Here is an 18,817-nt window from a genome sequence, read left to right as displayed (position 1 = left end):
GGCCTTCTTAGATGACGTGTTGGTGTATTCGGAGAATGAGGAGCAACATGTGAGAGACGTCAGAGAAGTGTTGAGCAGGCTGCAAGCCAACAGGCTGTGGGTGAAACTGGAGAAGTGTCAGTTTCATACCAAGGAGGTGGAATTCCTGGGGTACCGCTTGTCAGACAAGGGGTTGGCCATGGACCCCGGCAAGGTTCAAGCGGTGCTGGAATGGAAAACACCCAAGACCAAGAAGGATGTGCAGAGGTTCCTAGGGTTTGGAAACTTTTATCGTAAGTTCATCCGAAACTTCGCCCACCTGACGGCGCCCATCACGGACTGTCTCAGCAGTAAAAAGAAGTTTGTTTGGACGGGGGAGGCGGAGCGAGCGTTTGAGGAACTGAAAAGGGCCTTCGCCTCTGATGAACAACTTCTACATGTGGATTTACAAAAAAAGCTGAGGGTCGAAACAGACGCTTCTGACAGAGCCATAGGGGCGGTGCTTCTTCTGCAGCCGGGGAAGGAGGGGTCAGAGTGGCGACCGTGTGCCTTCTTTTCGCGAAAGCTGAACAAATCTGAGAGGAACTACACGGTGTACGACCGGGAACTTCTTGCGATTCATGAGGCCTTCCGGAGATGGAGGCACCTGCTAATTGGTGCACAACAGAAGGTGCAAGTGTGCACGGACCATAAGAATCTAGAGTATTGGAGAACTGCGCGAGTGCTCAACCAACGGCAGTTGAGATGGGCCCAGGAGTTCTCCAAATTTAACTTTGAGATTTGTTACGTACCAGGCCCAGAGAACGTTAGGGCGGACGCTTTCTCACGCAAACCTGAATATTTGGAGGGAGAGGGTGCACCCGAAGAGACCCATGTCATTCCCGAGGACCGCTGGGTGTGTGGGGCGGCATTGGTGGGGCAAAGGGAACTGGTAGAGGGAACGGTGCAGGATGAATACACCCAGGACAAACTCAGGGGTCTCAGGAGGGAGGGAGACAAACCCGGGGGTTTTGAGGAGAGAAACGGGGCGTTGTACTACAAGGGAGCGTTATACATACCTGAAGGGGAATTGAGGGAAAAGGTACTCAAGCAACTGCACGATAGCCCCACAGCAGGGCATTTTGGGCAACACAAAACCATGTGGCTGGTTACCAGGGAATTCTGGTGGCCCAAGGTCAGGGAAGATGTGCGGGAGTATGTGAGAGGGTGTGACCAATGCCAACGAGCCAAGGGGGAGAGGCGGGCACCGGCAGGTTTATTAGAACCACTACCCACGCCGGAAAGGCCATGGGAGGCAGTGGCAATAGATTTCATGACTGATCTGCCCAGGTCCAAAGGGAAAACAGCCATCATGGTTGTGGTAGACCTGTTAACCAAGATGGCCCACTTTATAGCCTGCTCACATGCGGCCACAGCGGAAGAAACCGCTAAATTGTTTGTGGAAAATGTGTTTAGGCTGCATGGCGCCCCCTTGAGGGTGGTTTCTGACCGAGGGAAACAATTTACTTCCAGGTTCTGGAGGAAGCTCATGAGCTTATTGCATGTAGAGGTGAATTTCTCAACTGCCCGTCATCCAGAAACCAACGGGCAGGCGGAAAGAGCTAATGGTGTCCTCCAGCAATATTTGAGGTGTTATGTGAATGACAGAGAGAATGATTGGGTGGAGAAGCTGGCGTTGGCAGAATTTGCCTACAACAATGCAGAGAACGTGTCCACGGGGATGAGCCCCTTTTTGGCTAATCACGGGTGTCATCCCCGAGCCTTCCCAGGGGGGGAAGGGGAGAACTGGAGCGTTCCAGCCGCAGAACAGTTCGTTGAAGAAATGGAAGCGATCCATCGCCAGCTCCAACTTAATTTAAACAGGGCGAAGGAGGAATATAAGAGGCAGGCAGACAAAACCAGAAGGGAAGGGGAAAGCATTAGGGTGGGGGACCAGGTGTGGCTGTCCACCCAAGGGTTACCATTCAAAGGAGGTTGTAAGAAGTTAAGACCCAAAAGGTTGGGCCCATTTGAAGTCACGCAACAGGTCAACCCAGTGGCTTTCAGACTCCGGTTACCGAACCACATGAAGTTGCACCCAGTGTTCCACAGGTCGTTGCTGTCACCGTATAAAGGGGACAGAGAGGGGAGGGTCAATAGGGGACCAGCTATGGAGGAAAAAGAACACAGCTACCATGTAGCGGAGATTCTCGATTCCAGGTGGAAGGGAGAGCAAGTAGAGTATTTGGTAATGTGGGAAGGGGAGCCGGAGTCGGAAAACACCTGGATCAGGGCAGAGGATGTAGATGACGAGGTTTTGATTGAAACTTTTCATCAGAGATTCCCTCGTAAACCCCAGCCAGTGGCGAGGTTCCGGAGGGAATACTTCGCCACCACCGACGAAGAAGAAGAGTTGGAGGGGTTCTCTGATTCCGAGGTGGAGGAGGATTCAGCGAGTCGGAACGAAGACCGATGGAGGGAAATGTTCGAGACGTCTGAAGATGAAGAGGATTCTTTTCGGGGTTTCAGCTCCTCACCGCCCAGAGGAGAGAGTAGGGGCGGGGGAGAAGGGGGCCCTGGAGGGGAGGTGGATGTCAGGGAACTGACATCAGAGGAAAGGGAGTTGGTAGGGCTCCCAGAGACTGGGAGAGAGTCAGCAGCCAAAGCAGGGACAAGGAGGGGGAGCGAGGGGTCTCTGGAGGAGGATCTCAGTAATGCTGAGAGAGACGCAGCAGCCCAGGCAGGAAACAGCAGGGGAGAGAAAGGGGTGAGAGACACATCCAGCGAAAATAGCGGGGAGGTGTCAGAAGCAACTGCAGGGAGACCCATGCTTCGCCGGAAGCTGCCACGTCGTGAGTCCAGGAGACGCGTTTCCGTTAAGGAACTTCTTTGCTGGAAGCGCTTCCGCAGGCAGCCACTGTCAGACTCTACTAGTGACTAGAGCAGACATGTCTGAGGAGCTCTGTCACACACAGAGGTTTGTGGGGCCGCACAAACTCTGAAGGGGCACAATTTTAAGCACAAGCAGCTAATCATCCCCTGACACATACATACATACTTTTAGAGGCTGCGGTGTTGGATTTCTGGGTGGGAGTGCCAGGGGTCATCTTACTTTGGCAGCAAGGGAAGAGAGGACAGCTTTTTTTGCAGTGGTGTGCAAGAGCCCACCCATAAAACTGGAAGGAAATTGATGGCATCTTGGTCCCAATATGGTGACATATAGAGGTATTATAGGTTTTCTCCCCCACAGTGAATGAAGGATAAAACTACCTTTTATTCATTAGACTCTATTGAAACCTAAATTTTCTGTTCTAGGCATATTTTCTTTTTCAATTCTTTGAACATCCGACAACATTGCAAAGATAAATAATGAAACCCTTGGGTACTGTGTGGTCTTTTAAAAATCCCTGGGATAGCTCAGCCGCTAGAACATGATACTCCTAATCTCAGGATTGTGGGTTTGAGTCCCACGTTGGGCAAAAAGATTCCTGCGTTGCAGAGAGTTGGACCAGATGACCCTTGGGGTTCCTTCCAGCACTATAATTCTGTGATTCTAATCATGCTGCCCCCCTAAAGAAACACCTCTTCCCCATGCTTAAACACACACACACACACACACACCCCAGCTGGCCTTCAGTGACTGGTTAGGATTGCTATATAAGAAACTTATTATTTTGGTTTTTTTAAATTTGAAAACAGCATCCCAGTGTGTTTCGTCACAAACATGCAAATGTCATTCTAGTAACTGAGTAGCACTACCCAAGAGAAGCATTTAGACTAAAGCTATTAAGCTTTTCAGTAAAAGCATATAATGAAAAATTATTCTGATTTATACAGACAGGTCAAAGATCAATATTCTGACAATTATTAATAAACCAAACTTCTCATGCCCGATCTGTACTGTGTGTTAGATAAATCCAGGCTTTTATCGCAGGATTGTTTCCAAATTCTTTTAACACTCAAAATGAGTTTTTAACTGAATATCTAGTAATTTTTGGGTAGACCGTTTTAGATTCTGGAGAAAATGATTTTCAAAGATAGCTCAGAATAATTTTTCATGGATAACTGAGAGACATGAAATCTGTTGAAGACTATATGCTTCTTTTTGGAGGCCGAACACATTTATTATTGGGTAGCCACACTGCTTAATTCATATATAGGTTGCACAATTTGTATTTTGAATAGTATTGGGTTGAATGTAATGAGGCTTGCTCCCAAATAACTAGGTTTATGATTGCAGCTTTAGCCAGTAGAACATTGATTTTGCTACTCTTACAAAAGACTCAAAAGGTATTAAAAAGCAACCTCATATCAACATTAACGCAAAATCTAGTAGCATTAACAGAGTCTGATAGGGAAAGACAAAGGATGCTACAGAAGTAAAACAAATTTAAGGAAATAAGTCTTCGTTCCATTAAAAGTAAAAACAGAAAACTACTTCTAAAAATGACTTGAAAAAAACGTTTCATTTTCTTAGGTATTTTCCTTCACTGACTAGATAGGTGACAGGCTAGTTACTGTGCCCACATGCCTAGGCTAAAACTCATAAACCTCATTCAAAGAACTAGACTTTCTGACAGCTGCCTGTCATGTATTCTCTAATTCTTATTAAGGCAAGAAAACCTCTTCCAATATTTTTGACTTTCAATCGGTTGCATGTCATAAATATTCTAATAATACTAATGCAAGAATAATCTAGTAGAGGGCAGTTTTTAAATGTGTTGCATTTGTATGTGAAATTCTTAAGTGTGTGATGAAGAGGATTTGTACTATTTACTGCAGGGGGGTGGGGGGGATTACTACGACATCCTGTCTGTATTTGGGTCAGAAATATAGCCCAGAGGTATTTGAATGATAGATGCATTAGACTGCATTAGTGACTTAGCTATCATAATAGCACAATACGCTATCATGTGACGGCTTGAGCTTCAAACATTTTATTGTGGATTAGCCCTAGAAATGCACAAGATGACCTAACAACCACCAAAAGAAGGTGACTGTAGTGCTATTTTTTTCTTCTTCAAGATCTCAGCCTAACACTTGCATGCATATCTGTACTTTTTATGGAGAAAGGAAACAATATTATCATTCAGTATGTTCTGTAGTTTTAATGTGCACAACATAGCATAGCAAATGTGTTGGTGAATCTTTTTTTGAAATGTTCTAGCAACCAGGATTCAAGATAGCCAGGGCTACTTGCATTCAGTTGACTATTTTGGTGTTTATAAAGTGTTTGTTGTAATTTTCTTAAAAATTAACGGAATGTAAAAATGTTCAGTAGGTTTGCAAAGACCAAATATGGTACATCTGTCTTATTCCTTCCACCTCTTAGTGTCCACATTAACATTGAAGTGATAAAAATATAATAATTGTGTCTGCTGTGCATAAAGTATGTGTGTTGTGTACCGGTGAACAATATGTAATGTCCATTCTCTTCTTTCAGCTTTGTAATACTAAGACTTGAGAGCCTTTCATCCTCCCTTTTCTGTGACCTCTTCTCAGGTCTTAAAATTATAAATTCCAGATTACACCTTAGCAATTTTCTTTCCTGGGATGATGAAAGGATTTGAGAATTATGGTAATAATATGAAGAATCGTTTTGGAGAATAATTAGTGGAGCTAATTTCAAAGTGGCCTCTCATCTTCCCTGTCCCTTCCCCTGATCCCCCAGTAATTTTTCAAAAAATGTGCAGTGTTCATCACGTGTTGCCCCGATACGTGGATTGTTTCTACTCATGATCTTATATATTTGTATATCTTGCTTCAGCCTTGTTTGGGGCCAGCATGCCCGCTCCTATTTAATTTGTCTTTAGCTCTGTATAGTGGATTAGCATTTCATCAGAATGGATTAAGATTGAATTGACATTGAAGCTCCCTTGCCACTCTCCCCACCCCCTTTATTTTCCTAACATGGGAGAGGGAAGGTAAAATCTTAAAGGAATCCTGTGTTATGCATAGAAAACAAATAAATATAAATAGCATGTAGTAGCTATCATCAGAGGAATAATATATACGGAGGTGTCTGGGTCAGCCAGTGCAGTAGGTTTCATCAGGCTCAAATGGTGTCACATGGAACAAAAGCTTTAGGGGCTTTATTTAGCCCTTAATCCCCACACACTGTTTGACTAGTTGTCCATGTGAGCAAGCCATCCCAAGCAGGAAGGGATAAACCATCTGGATTAAGTGCAGCATCCCTTTTCTGTTTCTGAATTGTACAGGCAAGACCTTTCCATTCTGCAGTTTTTGGAGCCAGGCTGGGTTACTGTTGGGTCTTTCTGTGTTTTGTCTACTTATGTTTCGAAGAATTAATAATTCAGGCAACACTTTGAAATCGTAAACCACCTGTTGGGCTGTTTCTTGAAGCCGCAGAAGGATTCAAATACAGTGCATTTTGTTTGTTTGTTTTTGCTTTTTTTATGCGTGTAACTGAAGCTTTAACAAGAGAGCTTGCTTGCCATTATTTAAGCTGAACATTGCTGTGTACCAATGCCAATTCCAAGCAAACACATTGGCCGCTCTCAGAGCTGGGATGCTGCAGGATGGTATGAAGGCAATTGGGAGAATGAAAGTTCGTTCGACTACCAGAGACCTCCGGGGAGAAGGAATTCTTTAACCTACGGTGGTGAGGGAGTTTGGTATGAGCAGCCAACCCAAAGACCACACGATATCATCTTGCAGGGAGGTGCGGAACTGAAGCAGGAGCCATATCCATACCAGGAGCCAGTTTTTCACCAAGGTCCTTTGCGGAAAGGTTCCGTCCCTGAGTTTGCTTACTACGACAGACAGCCTACGATGTCTGCACGAAGTTCCTTGCCACCTCAGGATTACTACAGTGACCCTTCGCTAGCTGCCAGATCACCTAAAGATCCACGCTACTATAGAGACCACATGATTAACAGACCATTACCGAATTATGGCAGATTGGCTTGGGATCAGATGCAAGTCCGGTCACCTGCCCCACATGAAGCCAGCCGCATGTATAGAGATCCAATGACTAAGATGGTCCCTGAGGCACAGAGGATTCGAAACAGAGATCCTTCTCATTCAAGATATGGTGTTGAACCTCCGATGCCCAGGTATGGGGCAGAACCTCCAGCATTTCTGAACCGGCCAGCTTATAATGACACAGTGGACAGATCTATAGATGCTGCAGCCAGTAGGCAAGTTACCCCAACATGTTTGGTAGTTGATCCAAACTCAACAGCAGCTCCTGATGGAAGCATAAACCGTGGTTATGGACCAGTCCGGGAGACGGTCAGTGCAAAAGCTCCTTATGACAGCTGCGAAACAGCCACAACTCCTTCACAAACTCAGGTGCCTCCACCTTTCCCAGGACAAGACATTAAAAGGAATGTGGATCCAGAGTTCTTGGCACTTCTGCGTTCTGAAGGAGTATCCGAAAGCACGCTCAATGCCTTGTTGCAGCAGGGATTTGATTCTCCAAGCATGCTGGCGATGATGGAGGAGAATGACATAAAATCAGTTGCTCCGAATCTAGGGCAGGCGAGAGTGCTTTCTAGAATTGCCCATATTTACAAAGCAGAGATGCAGATGCAGAGGCAGGAAAGGAAGAGCACCATCATCCGTCCCAGACACAGGTCTAACAGCTTTAGTCACCGAAGCGAATTGCTCCAGAATGAGTATGCGATGCACCCAGCCACCAGCCCAATGTCAGATGGCACAGTGATGCACCCACCTGCAGCTGCTTCTATGCAGCCCGTGTCCCCAAGAGTAGCAGAAATAACTCGCCGTCCATCTAGTGCTCCAACACAACACCTTCTAGAAACTGCAACTTACCCTGCATCTGGCTTGCCCCATCAAGGTGCTCCTTTTCTTCTCAACTCTGGATACAATGCTTCTGGCCCGTGCAATATGCACACCCGACAAGCAACTGGCTATACTGCTCCAGCTGGAATAGCTATGAATGCACTGCAAACAAATCCACACCCAAGTCCCAAAACAGCATATTCGACCACATACACAGTACCCATGGAGCTGATGAAGCGGGACAGGAATCCTCCTTTGTCCCCAATGCACAGTCCTCACAACAGCCCCCAACTCATTCGAAAACAAGGAACCCAAATGGAGCCCAACCTGGTGCCAGCAGGACCAAGTTTTCCAATGCAGCACTCTCCATATCAGAAAACCACAAGGCGCACAGGGCCACCAGTCATTGTCTCCACCATGGCATCGCCTGAACCAAGTAATTACTTTAAAGTATATTACTTTATATGATTTCTTTTAGAATTGTTGTATTCATGTTTAATTACTGGGAGGGGGAATCAGCATACCAATAGCCTTATAAATAAACTGTTATATTTATATATATATATATATATATATATATATATATATATATATATATATATATATGCTTTCGTAGATTTTCACGGGTACAGGAATGCAGGTTTTGGTGTCTTCGGGTGTCTTCCCGTGTAAGAGTCAGGGTGTCTGTGCGACGTTTCGACGAGGTCTCACTCGTCATCTTCAGGCTGGTGCTTTCGGCTTCTTGTTACTGGAACAGAGCTCTGTTCCAGTAACAAGAAGCCGAAAGCACCAGCCTGAAGATGACGAGTGAGACCTCGTCGAAACGTCGCACAGACACCCTGACTCTTACACGGGAAGACACCCGAAGACACCAAAACCTGCATATATATATATATATATATATATATATATATATATATATATATACACACACACACACACACACACACACACACACACACACACACACACACACATTCTTACCTGCACCAACCCGGAGGGTCATTAATCTACCTGGTATATAATAAACAATTCCAGCATGAGGATGCACAGTGTGACTTAATTTAGCCGTTTAAATTTTTTTCTTAGTTCACAGCAGATAAAAATGGCAAGTGTGCCAAACCATCATTTCACAGTGGCTCTTGCAGCTTCTGTTATTTGCAAGGGACATAAGATTAGACACTAAACACTTTCTAGGGTAATTAGGCTGAAAGGTTTCATTTTTAGACTGATTTCCCCCAGTTGTTATCAGCACAAGTGTGCTTTTCAGAGGAAACAGTTAGTGTTTCTTTGATGAAATTTATCAAGTAACTTATCAAGTAACTAATGATGTGATCCTGGAACTCCCCAGCTTGGACAGTAATCATTATTCCTTTTGGACTGATTTTTCTTTTTTTCCTTTCTTTTTCAATAAGATTTTTCAAATAAAACACTATGCTGTTGATTTCTTATTGGAATTACTTATGGCTATAGAAGCAGTTAACAAAATAAGTCTCCATTTAATGCTAAAGTCAATCATTAACCACTAGGTAAATAAATACTTTGTGGTGGGGGTTATTGGTTTTGTTTGTTACCATGTTATTATTTTTGTTTTTTTTATACTGCAAACCGTCATCCTTGGATGAAGGGCAATATAGAAACTAATTAATTAAAAGGTGGGAATGCTTCTCCTAAAATTCCTTTCCTGCGTACAGGTTTTACAAGCTGTATACAGAATGCATAAACTGGTAAGTTTCTAACATTGATGAAGCTAAGCACATATATATAGTCCATGGAATTAAATTTGTAATGAAAGAAAATAACTGGCAGATCCTTAGCATGGGTTACATTCAATTAAATCCCAGTGAAAACATTTGCCATCAATGAAATTGTAGAAATTGCCTCAGATTAATAAATTGTATAATTTGACTTGTGCCTAATGCTGTGTGCAGCTACTGGGATTAAATCCCTTTAAATTAAGGGGAATTTTCTTCTAAGTAAATGTTTTTAGGATTGATCTGCATATTTATTGAAAGTGAGTGACTTAACAAAGGACACAATCCAACCATGGTGAAGCATATTTTAAATCCAATTGATTTCAATAGGAGAATTAAGCATATACTTTAACTCACTTCTGTTATGATAAAATAGATTTAAAAGTACTTACATTTGGCTTGTGCCCCAAAGTGTACTATCTATGAGTGTGAGGTGGAACTGATAAAAGTTACAATGTTCCACTTTCGATCTTACGCTTTTTAAAGCACAGATTGCTCTTAGTTTAGATTTCATGATGTGTGAAATAAATACATATGTAGAAATACCTTGAATATATGAGAATGCCATATGTACAGATATATTAGAAACAGAGTATACTGCTTTTAAAAATAAATAAATGCTTTTAAAAGAATTTGAAGCTAGGGTTGTGAAAATGCTTCATTTGCTTAAAATGATGTTTTTAACAGTGTTCGAAAGAAGAGCCCTTGTGATTGCCATTTGAACTGGGCTTGGTTGTAAATGAAAGCTTCTAAAGACTGTTCAGGTAGAACAATTTCTGAATGATTTCTTGTAAACAGATTCAGCATTTTTCAATTTGGGAGTAATAAAATGTTTTTTTGGAAAGGCCAACATTTTGTCACAGCTGTTATCCAGTGCATCTTTAATTGATAATCTAGTGTTCCTTCAGAAACTTCAGACATAATACAAAAAGCAAATAGTGACCCTGTGCAAGTCATACTGTAGGTAAAAGCTTCTGGTTGCTTCTGGTAGCTTGTGAGCGCAACATTTTTCAGTAGAGCTCATGCACTTTTAAGATTAAGGCAGGTGTTCTTTCTAAACATGGTGGAAATGGTTTGAACACACATTATGTGCTTTGAAAACAAATGCCTCTGAATATAGATAATATGTCGTACACTTCAGAATATCTCTCTCTTTACCGCTTAGTCCTTCATCACTCTTATTAAGACTTCAGGGATGCATATTTTGGTGGTGGTGGGGAAATCTATAGCTGTTTTCCCTTTTAATGTGTTAGTCTGTTTATAAGACAATACCAACAGCATTGTTGAGATGTGAGCAGCCTCCTTCTTGAGTCAAACATTTTTTCTCTACAACCAATTCATTTGCATGAGGATGACATTTGTTGCTCCAGTAATTTCATCTGATAATGGCCAGCTTGCAAAGCGGATCTGAAAACATATTCCTTAATTATGTGTTGCTAAGCAACGAGAGGGTTTGGTCATAATCACAGAAAGATTATCTTTCTATTGAAGTCACTGCAAAGGTTTAGCTGAAGTAGGACCTTCTGCTAATTCCCCCCCTTCCATTCTTGTTTTGTTCTGTTTCTTTTTCTGTCCAAAGCAATGAAGAAAGGTATTTGCCCCTCTTCTTAAAATGCAAATTTAATCTAGGAGTTAAGGTAAGATCCATTGATTACAGAAACATGGGTGAAATGAAGTTCCAGGGTATCTTAATAATGAAGAAATATAAATCTTTATTTTAAAACATTCTCAAATAATGCTCAGGAAAGGTACTTGAACAATAGTACATGTATATGACATTTAAAAACACAGTTGCAAGGTCATAGTCGGGGTGCAGAATTGGCCAGTGGTAGAATGTTTATATATTATCTTGTATTTTCTGCTATGAGATGAATGTCAAGGGAACCTTAACTTTTTTTAAGGTATCTGAATCACAGTGTAAATGTTAGCTTAGGCTGCAGTCCTGTATGGTACTTACTTCTGAGTAGATATATATAAGATGACATTGTTAGGCTCTAATACTACATGCACTTATTAATGTGTAAACCCCTTGAATTCAAAGGGACTCCAAACCCCTTGGGGGGTGTTCTTTCCAAGGCAGGAGGAGATGCTATACAGGTGTGGGGTCCAACCGATTCCGCGCCAACCTTTCACTACCATCACTTGATTGCTTCAGACATGATTGCTGTGCCAGCTCCAGACTGGAGCAACAATTTGCCTCTGCTTCCCAACCCAGCCAGCACCAGTGGCAGGGATGCATATGGGATAATGGCTCTGCCCTCCCAACAGCTGCCCTGCAGTGGCTTGGGTTGCTCCATTACTTTCAAGTAAACATGTAAAGGTTTGCACTGTTAATCAGATTTCCCGCTTAAATTAAAGGGATTTCCACTCATTGGCTGCACTGTTAGCATATAAAGATTGGTTGAAGTATATAGATATCATAAGCTTCAAGTGAACTTGATTTTAAAATGTAAAGATTTAATTGGTAGCTTCAGTTGTAACACACCTACTAGAGAGCAATCCCAATTGAACCAGAGTGAGACTTGCATCTGCGTAAACATACATAAGATTGCATTGATGATATATAATGGATTGTAACTAATTCTGTCCATGCACATATAGAACAAATGCCTGCTTGTGGACTTTTCCTCTCTCCCCCCCCCCACCGGCAGCCTCAAAATCTGTTCCAGAGAGTTGAGGAAGAGCTGAAGTTCACCTATGCAAGGTTGGATTCCATTGAATATCTTCAATGAGATGTCTTTTAAAAATCAGTTCACTCAGTTTATAGCTTCATGCCTTTCAGTTTTTGCCTTTTTAGTTAGAGCAATTCAGGCTCAAGGACACTGACTTCAGCAGTAAGTTGTTATTATATATTTTGTTTAATTATGCAAGCCAATGTATCTACAACTGAGCCAGTTTCAAGGTCCTTGTATTAATTTAAAGAGTCCTGAGTGACTTAGGTCTAGTGTACCTCAGGGACCCTTATTTCCCAACTTGGCCACAGAGATAATCTGCAGGAGCACCACTGGTCGTTCCCTGTGTAGGCAGGGATCATTTGACAAATGCAAGGAACTGAGCCTTTAGTGTAATCGGCACAATACTGTTGAATGCTCAGCCAATAGAGAATCAGCAGGTTCCAACTTTTAAATGCCCACTGAAAACTTTTCTATTCCATCAGGCCTGTTCAGGTGATTTGGAATTCATCTTTCCACAATAGCTGATTTATGGTTCTAACTTCTTTATATGGTTTTGTGTACTGTTGTTGCAAACTGCTCTGATATATTTTATGAATAGCGGTATGGAAATATTTCTATAAATGAATAAAAATATATATAATAAGATGGCATAAAGAAACTCAAGGAGTTGATGTGAAAACTAGAGGTAGGGAAACTGGTCTAACATCAATCTGGGAAGGGCTCATTCTTTCCAAGCTTTTTTTCTGTTTTCTGTTTTATTTTTAAAGGAAAAAAGGGCTTGGGGATTTTTTTTTTTTCTAAAATCATTACAAATCTCTTCCTGGCCCTTGCTTGTCTGGGCCTCCATAAAGGTAAAGGGACCCCTGACCATTAGGTCCAGTCATGGCCGACTCTGGGGTTGCAGCGCTCATCTCGTTTTATCGGCCAAGGGAGCCGGTGTACAGCTTTCAGGTCATGTGGCCAGCATGACTAAGCCGCTTCTGACGAACCAGAGCAGTGCACGGAAATGCTGTTTACCTTTCGACCGGAGCGGTACCTATTTATCTACTTGCACTTTGACGTGCTTTCAAACTGCTAGGTTGGCAGGAGCTGGGACCGAGCAACGGGAGCTCACCCTGTCGCGGGGATTTGAACTGCTGACCTTCTGATCGGCAAGTCCTAGGCTATGTGGTTTAACCCACAGCGCCACCCGCTCCCCATTGCCTAACTCTCCAGCAGCATCAGGCATGTAGGTATGGAGGGGTGTGAATGGACAAACAAGGAGGGGAGGAATAGGGCTACTCCTTGGGTTTTCATTGGTCCTCAAAGTCTTACCAACACAAACTGCTCAGCTCTCAGAGCATTTTAGTTTGTCAGGGCTGCTAGGTCCTGTATAATTACAATTCTTAGAATTTTTCACCAGCAGCTTTCTGTTTGCAGTCAGGTTTTTGGGCATCATTGCACTTCCATAACACTGTTGCTGCTACTGGAAGGGGATGGGGGGCAGATCAGATTTGCCAAGCATATTTACAAGTTTAGCTGAAATTAAAGGGATTTGGGCTCATATCATAAAAGTTATGTTATTGCCAGACTGGGGGAGGCTCGCTTCCCAGCCCTTCACCTCCAATTCTGGAACTCTGCAACATCACTTACAAAGATGGGCTGTAAACTTAATTCCTTTGCCAAGCAATTCTCTCTGAAAATGTAAAAGCTTAACCTTGCTCACCCAGCATTGCCAACTGTTTTAAATGCCTTTCACGTCTGCCATAGTTTCAAGCTTTGGCTAGAAAAACACTTTGGAAAGCACACAAAAAATAAATAGAATAGTCATGAATTTAGACTTTAAAATAATCTTTTTAAATTATGAGACTTGTGACAAGGCTACAGCAGTTAGCAATCCCACTTGTTGACAGTAAATTTACAGTTTTCAGATGTCTTTTCTGTCACTCATTGATATGGGATGGGGAGATCAGGAGCACAGTTTAATCCTACTTTGTTTTAAGCAATTGGAGTTAGAATAATTCACGGTGCTCTGAGTTTGTACATAACAGGAAACTGGGATTTAATCAAAAGTGAAAATAGAAGCTTTCATTCCCCTATAACAAGTGAAGAAGGAAGTTGGGGGGCGAGCCCTCAGGTCCAACCTTCACTGCAGCTTGTCCCTGATTACCGAAGTGTAGTTTATAATTATTATTGTAGGAGCCAATCCTAAGTGGTGCAAGCAAGCCAGGCCAGGTTTGAGTAATACTACCAGCAAAAAAAGTGATGAACCTTGTCACATTAAATAATAGATGCCCCACAACCTGTAGTTGTGGATCCTCCCTACCTAAGACTTCTGAGTTACATTTGTGTCCATAGTATATTTACAACTGATTGGCTCAGATTCAAATTTGCACTTTTTAAATTTACTTTAGTTAGTTACCTTAATCAGAAAACTCTTTAAGCAGTGTATATAATAAATAAGATAAAATCGGCAATACTTTAAAAACAACAACAAAGACAGGGAATAGCTTTCCTTCTGCCGGACCACCAGCCTGATAAATATATAATTGCAACATTTACATTTCTCATCTGCGGGCAGCCATTCCATCAGACTGCCTCACTGGGAGAGATAGGAAACAAAGCTCATTTCATTAGTTTTTCTGGAAGTCCAGCTCCATCAGACACTTCCTGCCCCTGAACTATGCCAGCTGGTGACTAGAGAAACAACTGTTTAGAAATTTGTGCCTAAATTTTTCTTCTTCCCTCCCTGTCACTTTTCCCTTGTCTTTCATGTATTTTTAGATTGCAAGCCTACAGATAGGGACTGTCTTGTTTTAATTGATCATATGTAAGCCCTTCTGAGAGCTAGAGAGCGGGGTGCTTTTTTTAGGAAGCCCCCAAAATTGGCAAAAAATGGGCGCCATTTTTACACCCAAGAACCAGGACATTTCAGGATTTGTGACATCTTCCTTAGAGTCTTTATATGCTCCTTGGGCTAAAGCAAATAGGTGTAATACTGCTGGCATCTTTACCATGGTCGAAAAAAACTGGGAGTAGCTTGTGGGCTGCCTTCTTCCTATTTTCTGTGTGTTTCCAACCATGCTTGTTTACACTTGTACTTACCAATGTTAATGTTTGGAAACCAACGTCAAATCTTGGTTTCAATTGCTAATGAAAAGTTAACTGTGGTTAATGGTAACCATTATTAGTCTCAGTGCTGATGTAATTTGACACCACAGTTGGTTGTGCAAAGGGAAGGTAGGTTTGAAGGACGAATGAGGCAGCCCTAAGCCTCTTAACCATGGTTAAGGGATCAGTGGCATTATGTCTACACAGAGCTGGTGTATGTTACTTAATGTGCACATTGGCTTGAGAGACGATAACCACTAGCAACCTAGTGTTAACTTGGGTAGTGCTCATGCACAATTTCATCTTCATAAACCACGTGCAATTTTAGAGACAAACAGAATTGTCAACTTCTTGAATTATTTATGTACCCGGGTGGGTGGTTTTTCTTAATGTATCTAAAGGCAGTTATAATCCTAGTCTAATGCTTTAATGACAGTAATTCCAAACACTAAATATTTGTTCAGTATTTAAAATGTTGGAACAATTTATCAAAATGAAAATTAGAACTATTTCATGAAAAAGTATGCTAAATATGTAACAGTTTCCTATTACAGAATATTACATTTAACCAGTATATTTTGTTACTTGTACCACACAGAAAATGGCAAACATTTGCTATGCCTAAGTGTCAGTTTACACTCCTAAATTTCTCCATGTGATCATGTATGTGGGCACACAGACCCAAAGAGAGTTGGTTTGAGCTATGGTTTGAACGTGATCTGGTTGGATAGCAGGAGAAAGTGCTACCAAGGTGATGGTAATGCTGACTGTGTCAGCACCCTGTTCAACTTTTCTGCATGTGGTTACGTGGATAGTTCTAAAATTACAGTTTTATGTATCAACCATCTTGCCTCATCTCCAGCAAAGTGCATGCTATTTGGTTCCCTAGAGAAAGGTACATTGTGTTTGCTTTCAGATTTCCTGAGATTTAGCAACAATTTAAAAATCTATTCATTTATTTTGAATATATTTATCCTTCCATTTCTGGGCTCAAGGGAGATCACAGTAACAAAAATATTAAATGCAATCTTAAGCTAGTAAAGTCAACTGAAAGAAAACAGCACCCACCCTATAATAAACAAACAGCCAAATGCCTTGTGAACCAAGAATCCTTTTTTTTTTTTTTTGCACCCTCTTAAAACAAAACAAAACAAAACAAAACAAAACAACAGCTCTGCACTTCCCCTAGGAAGGTACTCAGGATAAAGGCCTTGTTCCTTAAAGCGGATGTTCTTGCTTTCCATTGTGAGGGTATTTGGAGCAGGGCCCAGCCTTCTGACAAGAATTGCTGCCAGCCACATATGGGGAGAAGTGATTTTATGTTGTGAGTTCTAGGCTGTGGAAGGTCTTAAAGTTAAGCATCTGCACCTTGTATTCTGTGTGAAAACAAATCGGCTGCCAGTGCTGTTGCAAAAGCTAGGATGTTCCTAGTCACTATTAAGAGCTATGCAGCAACATTTTGCACTAGCTTGCCCATACTGAGCATATTGCTATTTCACAATAGCTGAGATACAGAGGGCTGCTTTGTGTGTACTTCATGGCTTGGACATGCCTGGGGGAAATCTGCTTCTCCCACCCCCACCTCCAAATAAACAACCCCTCGCACACTGGTTGTGTGGTTTGAGGGCTCTTGGCTCATGTGTTCCTTTTTCCATTCTCATGTTGACAAATGAAGCTGCCTACTAAATTTTGTTTGACATTTCTGAATAGTTGCATTCGGAACGCTGTCCACTGGCTGACAGGTATGCAATACAGGATTGCTGCAATCTAAACGTAAAAGTCTAAAATATTTGTCAGCAAACCAGAAGAGATTATATGTTACAAAACTTCACAGCTCATTTGCACCGGTGGAAAGAGCCAAACACACAGTTTGGGATACTTCCAGTCAATAGCAAAATTAGTGTCCTGTCCCCACCCCAATGATCTATGCTGGCTCTAGCCTTGTTCAGTGCTAACTGTGAAGATACTTCACAAGTGTTCAAAGTACTTCATGTGCATTGCCTCCTTCCTATCCTTGAAGTTCCTCACCACCCATGGATCAAATGGCTAGGCTGTGTATGAGGAGTCCATTCAAGGGAGGAAATAGTCTACTAGTGAACAGTTGCTCAGGAGTTTAGATGAGTTTGGTCCCCTTTCCTCCTTATCAACTGATTTGTATAGTTTTAACTTTTTTGAAGTGGTTTCTTCAGAGCTGCCATGTCTTCTCTGGATTCTCAGTAAATAAGTGAGCAAATTGAATAGCATTCAGCACAACTAAACTTGAGGATATGGTAGAGGTAGCAAGCTAGCACTCTGAGGAAACAACTTCTGTTTTGTCCCTTTGAGACAATTTCAAGTTATTCTGAGAAATTACAGCCCCCCATTTGGTGTAAGAGTACATAGTAATTTATTGGCTGCAATATATATTGTTTTTAATTAGTCACATGAGCAGTGTTGTCAAGTTAGGTCTTCGTGTTTGTCAACTAGGAATTCAGGAATTTTTAACACTGTGAAAAAGAAAGGAAAGTTTGAAAGAAAATCCCTTCAAACTTCCAACAGTTGTAATCACTTCTTTGCACGGAGGGATTAGAAGTATTGTTTAGGCTCACATTTATTTTTATTATTATTATTTTGTTAAAATGCTTCTATACTCGCCTTCATCAAAGCAGTGAACAACAAATGTAGATCATGATGTGCAACAAAGAAGAAAAATCAATACCATCAAAAGAAATAATAAAATAACCCAAAATAACACTTTAAAAAAAACGCCTGTGTAGATTAAAATAGCTTAACCTGTGGTCTGAAAGCTTGTAAAGCAGGCACCAGCTATGCCTCCTTAGGGAGGGCATTCCAGAACTTAGGTGCCGCTGATGAAAAAAACCTTTGTAATTTTATAGCACAGTTCCAGTTAGGAAGGTCCTTGGAGAAGGGCCTCGTCTGAAGATCTTAAGATACAGGCAGGCTATTATGCTTTCTCTCCTCTTCTCTTACTAAGTGTACCAAGAAGTCCCACAGTTCCCCCAAGTGGATTTGGGAGAAGGACTCCATTCAGATGCATGGTGGGAATTCTTGGTTCAGATGTTATCTTCTAAGCGTCTTTTATGAGCTACCTTACATGAAGAAGCATGTGAACCCAAAGGCCACTCCCCTTTGTGTCTAGGACCCACTGTTTAGGACCCACCACATGCTTAGGACTGGGGTGTTAGAAGGCCACTGTAAGATCAGTTTGTAGAGAGCAATTTGGGAAATGTCTTAAATGGTTCAAGCTCCTAAACTCTGAGCGATTCCTGGAAAGGTAACACTTAAAGTTTTGTAAATATGTTCTCAGTTAAAAAACACAATGCTCCTATAAGCACAGCTGTGTATAGTATAAACATAGGACTGATACATGAGAGAGAATATCCTGTTTCAGTGAGTTTGTACAGAGCAAATAAGGAATTCTTAAGTTCTGTTGAGAGTAGCGAATGAGAAATGGGATATCATGATTGACTGACCTGTTTCTGAAACCAGATCTTTTGGAGCTTAGTAGAAGTCTCCTTTAAGTATATTGTGGGTTTGATAGAAAGCTTTCCCCTTGGGAGATGGTGGAGGGAA

At 41.9% G+C, this 18,817-nt stretch overlaps 1 protein-coding gene across 8 annotated transcripts in view; it reads left to right on the top strand.

Annotated features, from left to right (window-relative positions):
- The window catches only part of CTBP2 (C-terminal binding protein 2), a 212,588-nt gene that overhangs the window by 135,629 nt on the left and 58,142 nt on the right, over positions 1-18,817 (top strand). For 3 of the 8 annotated variants that reach the window (XR_014219877.1, XR_014219878.1, XM_082222744.1), the window contains exon 1: positions 6,430-8,161. The exons of the other annotated variants lie outside the window; for them this stretch is intronic. Coding sequence is in view for 1 of the 3 variants with exons in the window: in XM_082222744.1 (XP_082078870.1) it covers positions 6,445-8,161 (1,717 nt within the window). In the remaining 2 variants the exon portion in view is untranslated. Of the gene's footprint in view, positions 1-6,429; positions 8,162-18,817 lie in introns of those variants that run through there. 8 annotated transcript variants of the gene reach the window in all.

The sequence above is a fragment of the Podarcis vaucheri genome (genome assembly GCF_965113315.1).
Source record: "Podarcis vaucheri genome assembly, chromosome: 5".
NCBI lineage: Eukaryota > Metazoa > Chordata > Lepidosauria > Squamata > Lacertidae > Podarcis > Podarcis vaucheri.
Note: the sequence above shows the minus strand (reverse complement) of the source record. Positions and strands in the feature narration are given on the sequence as shown.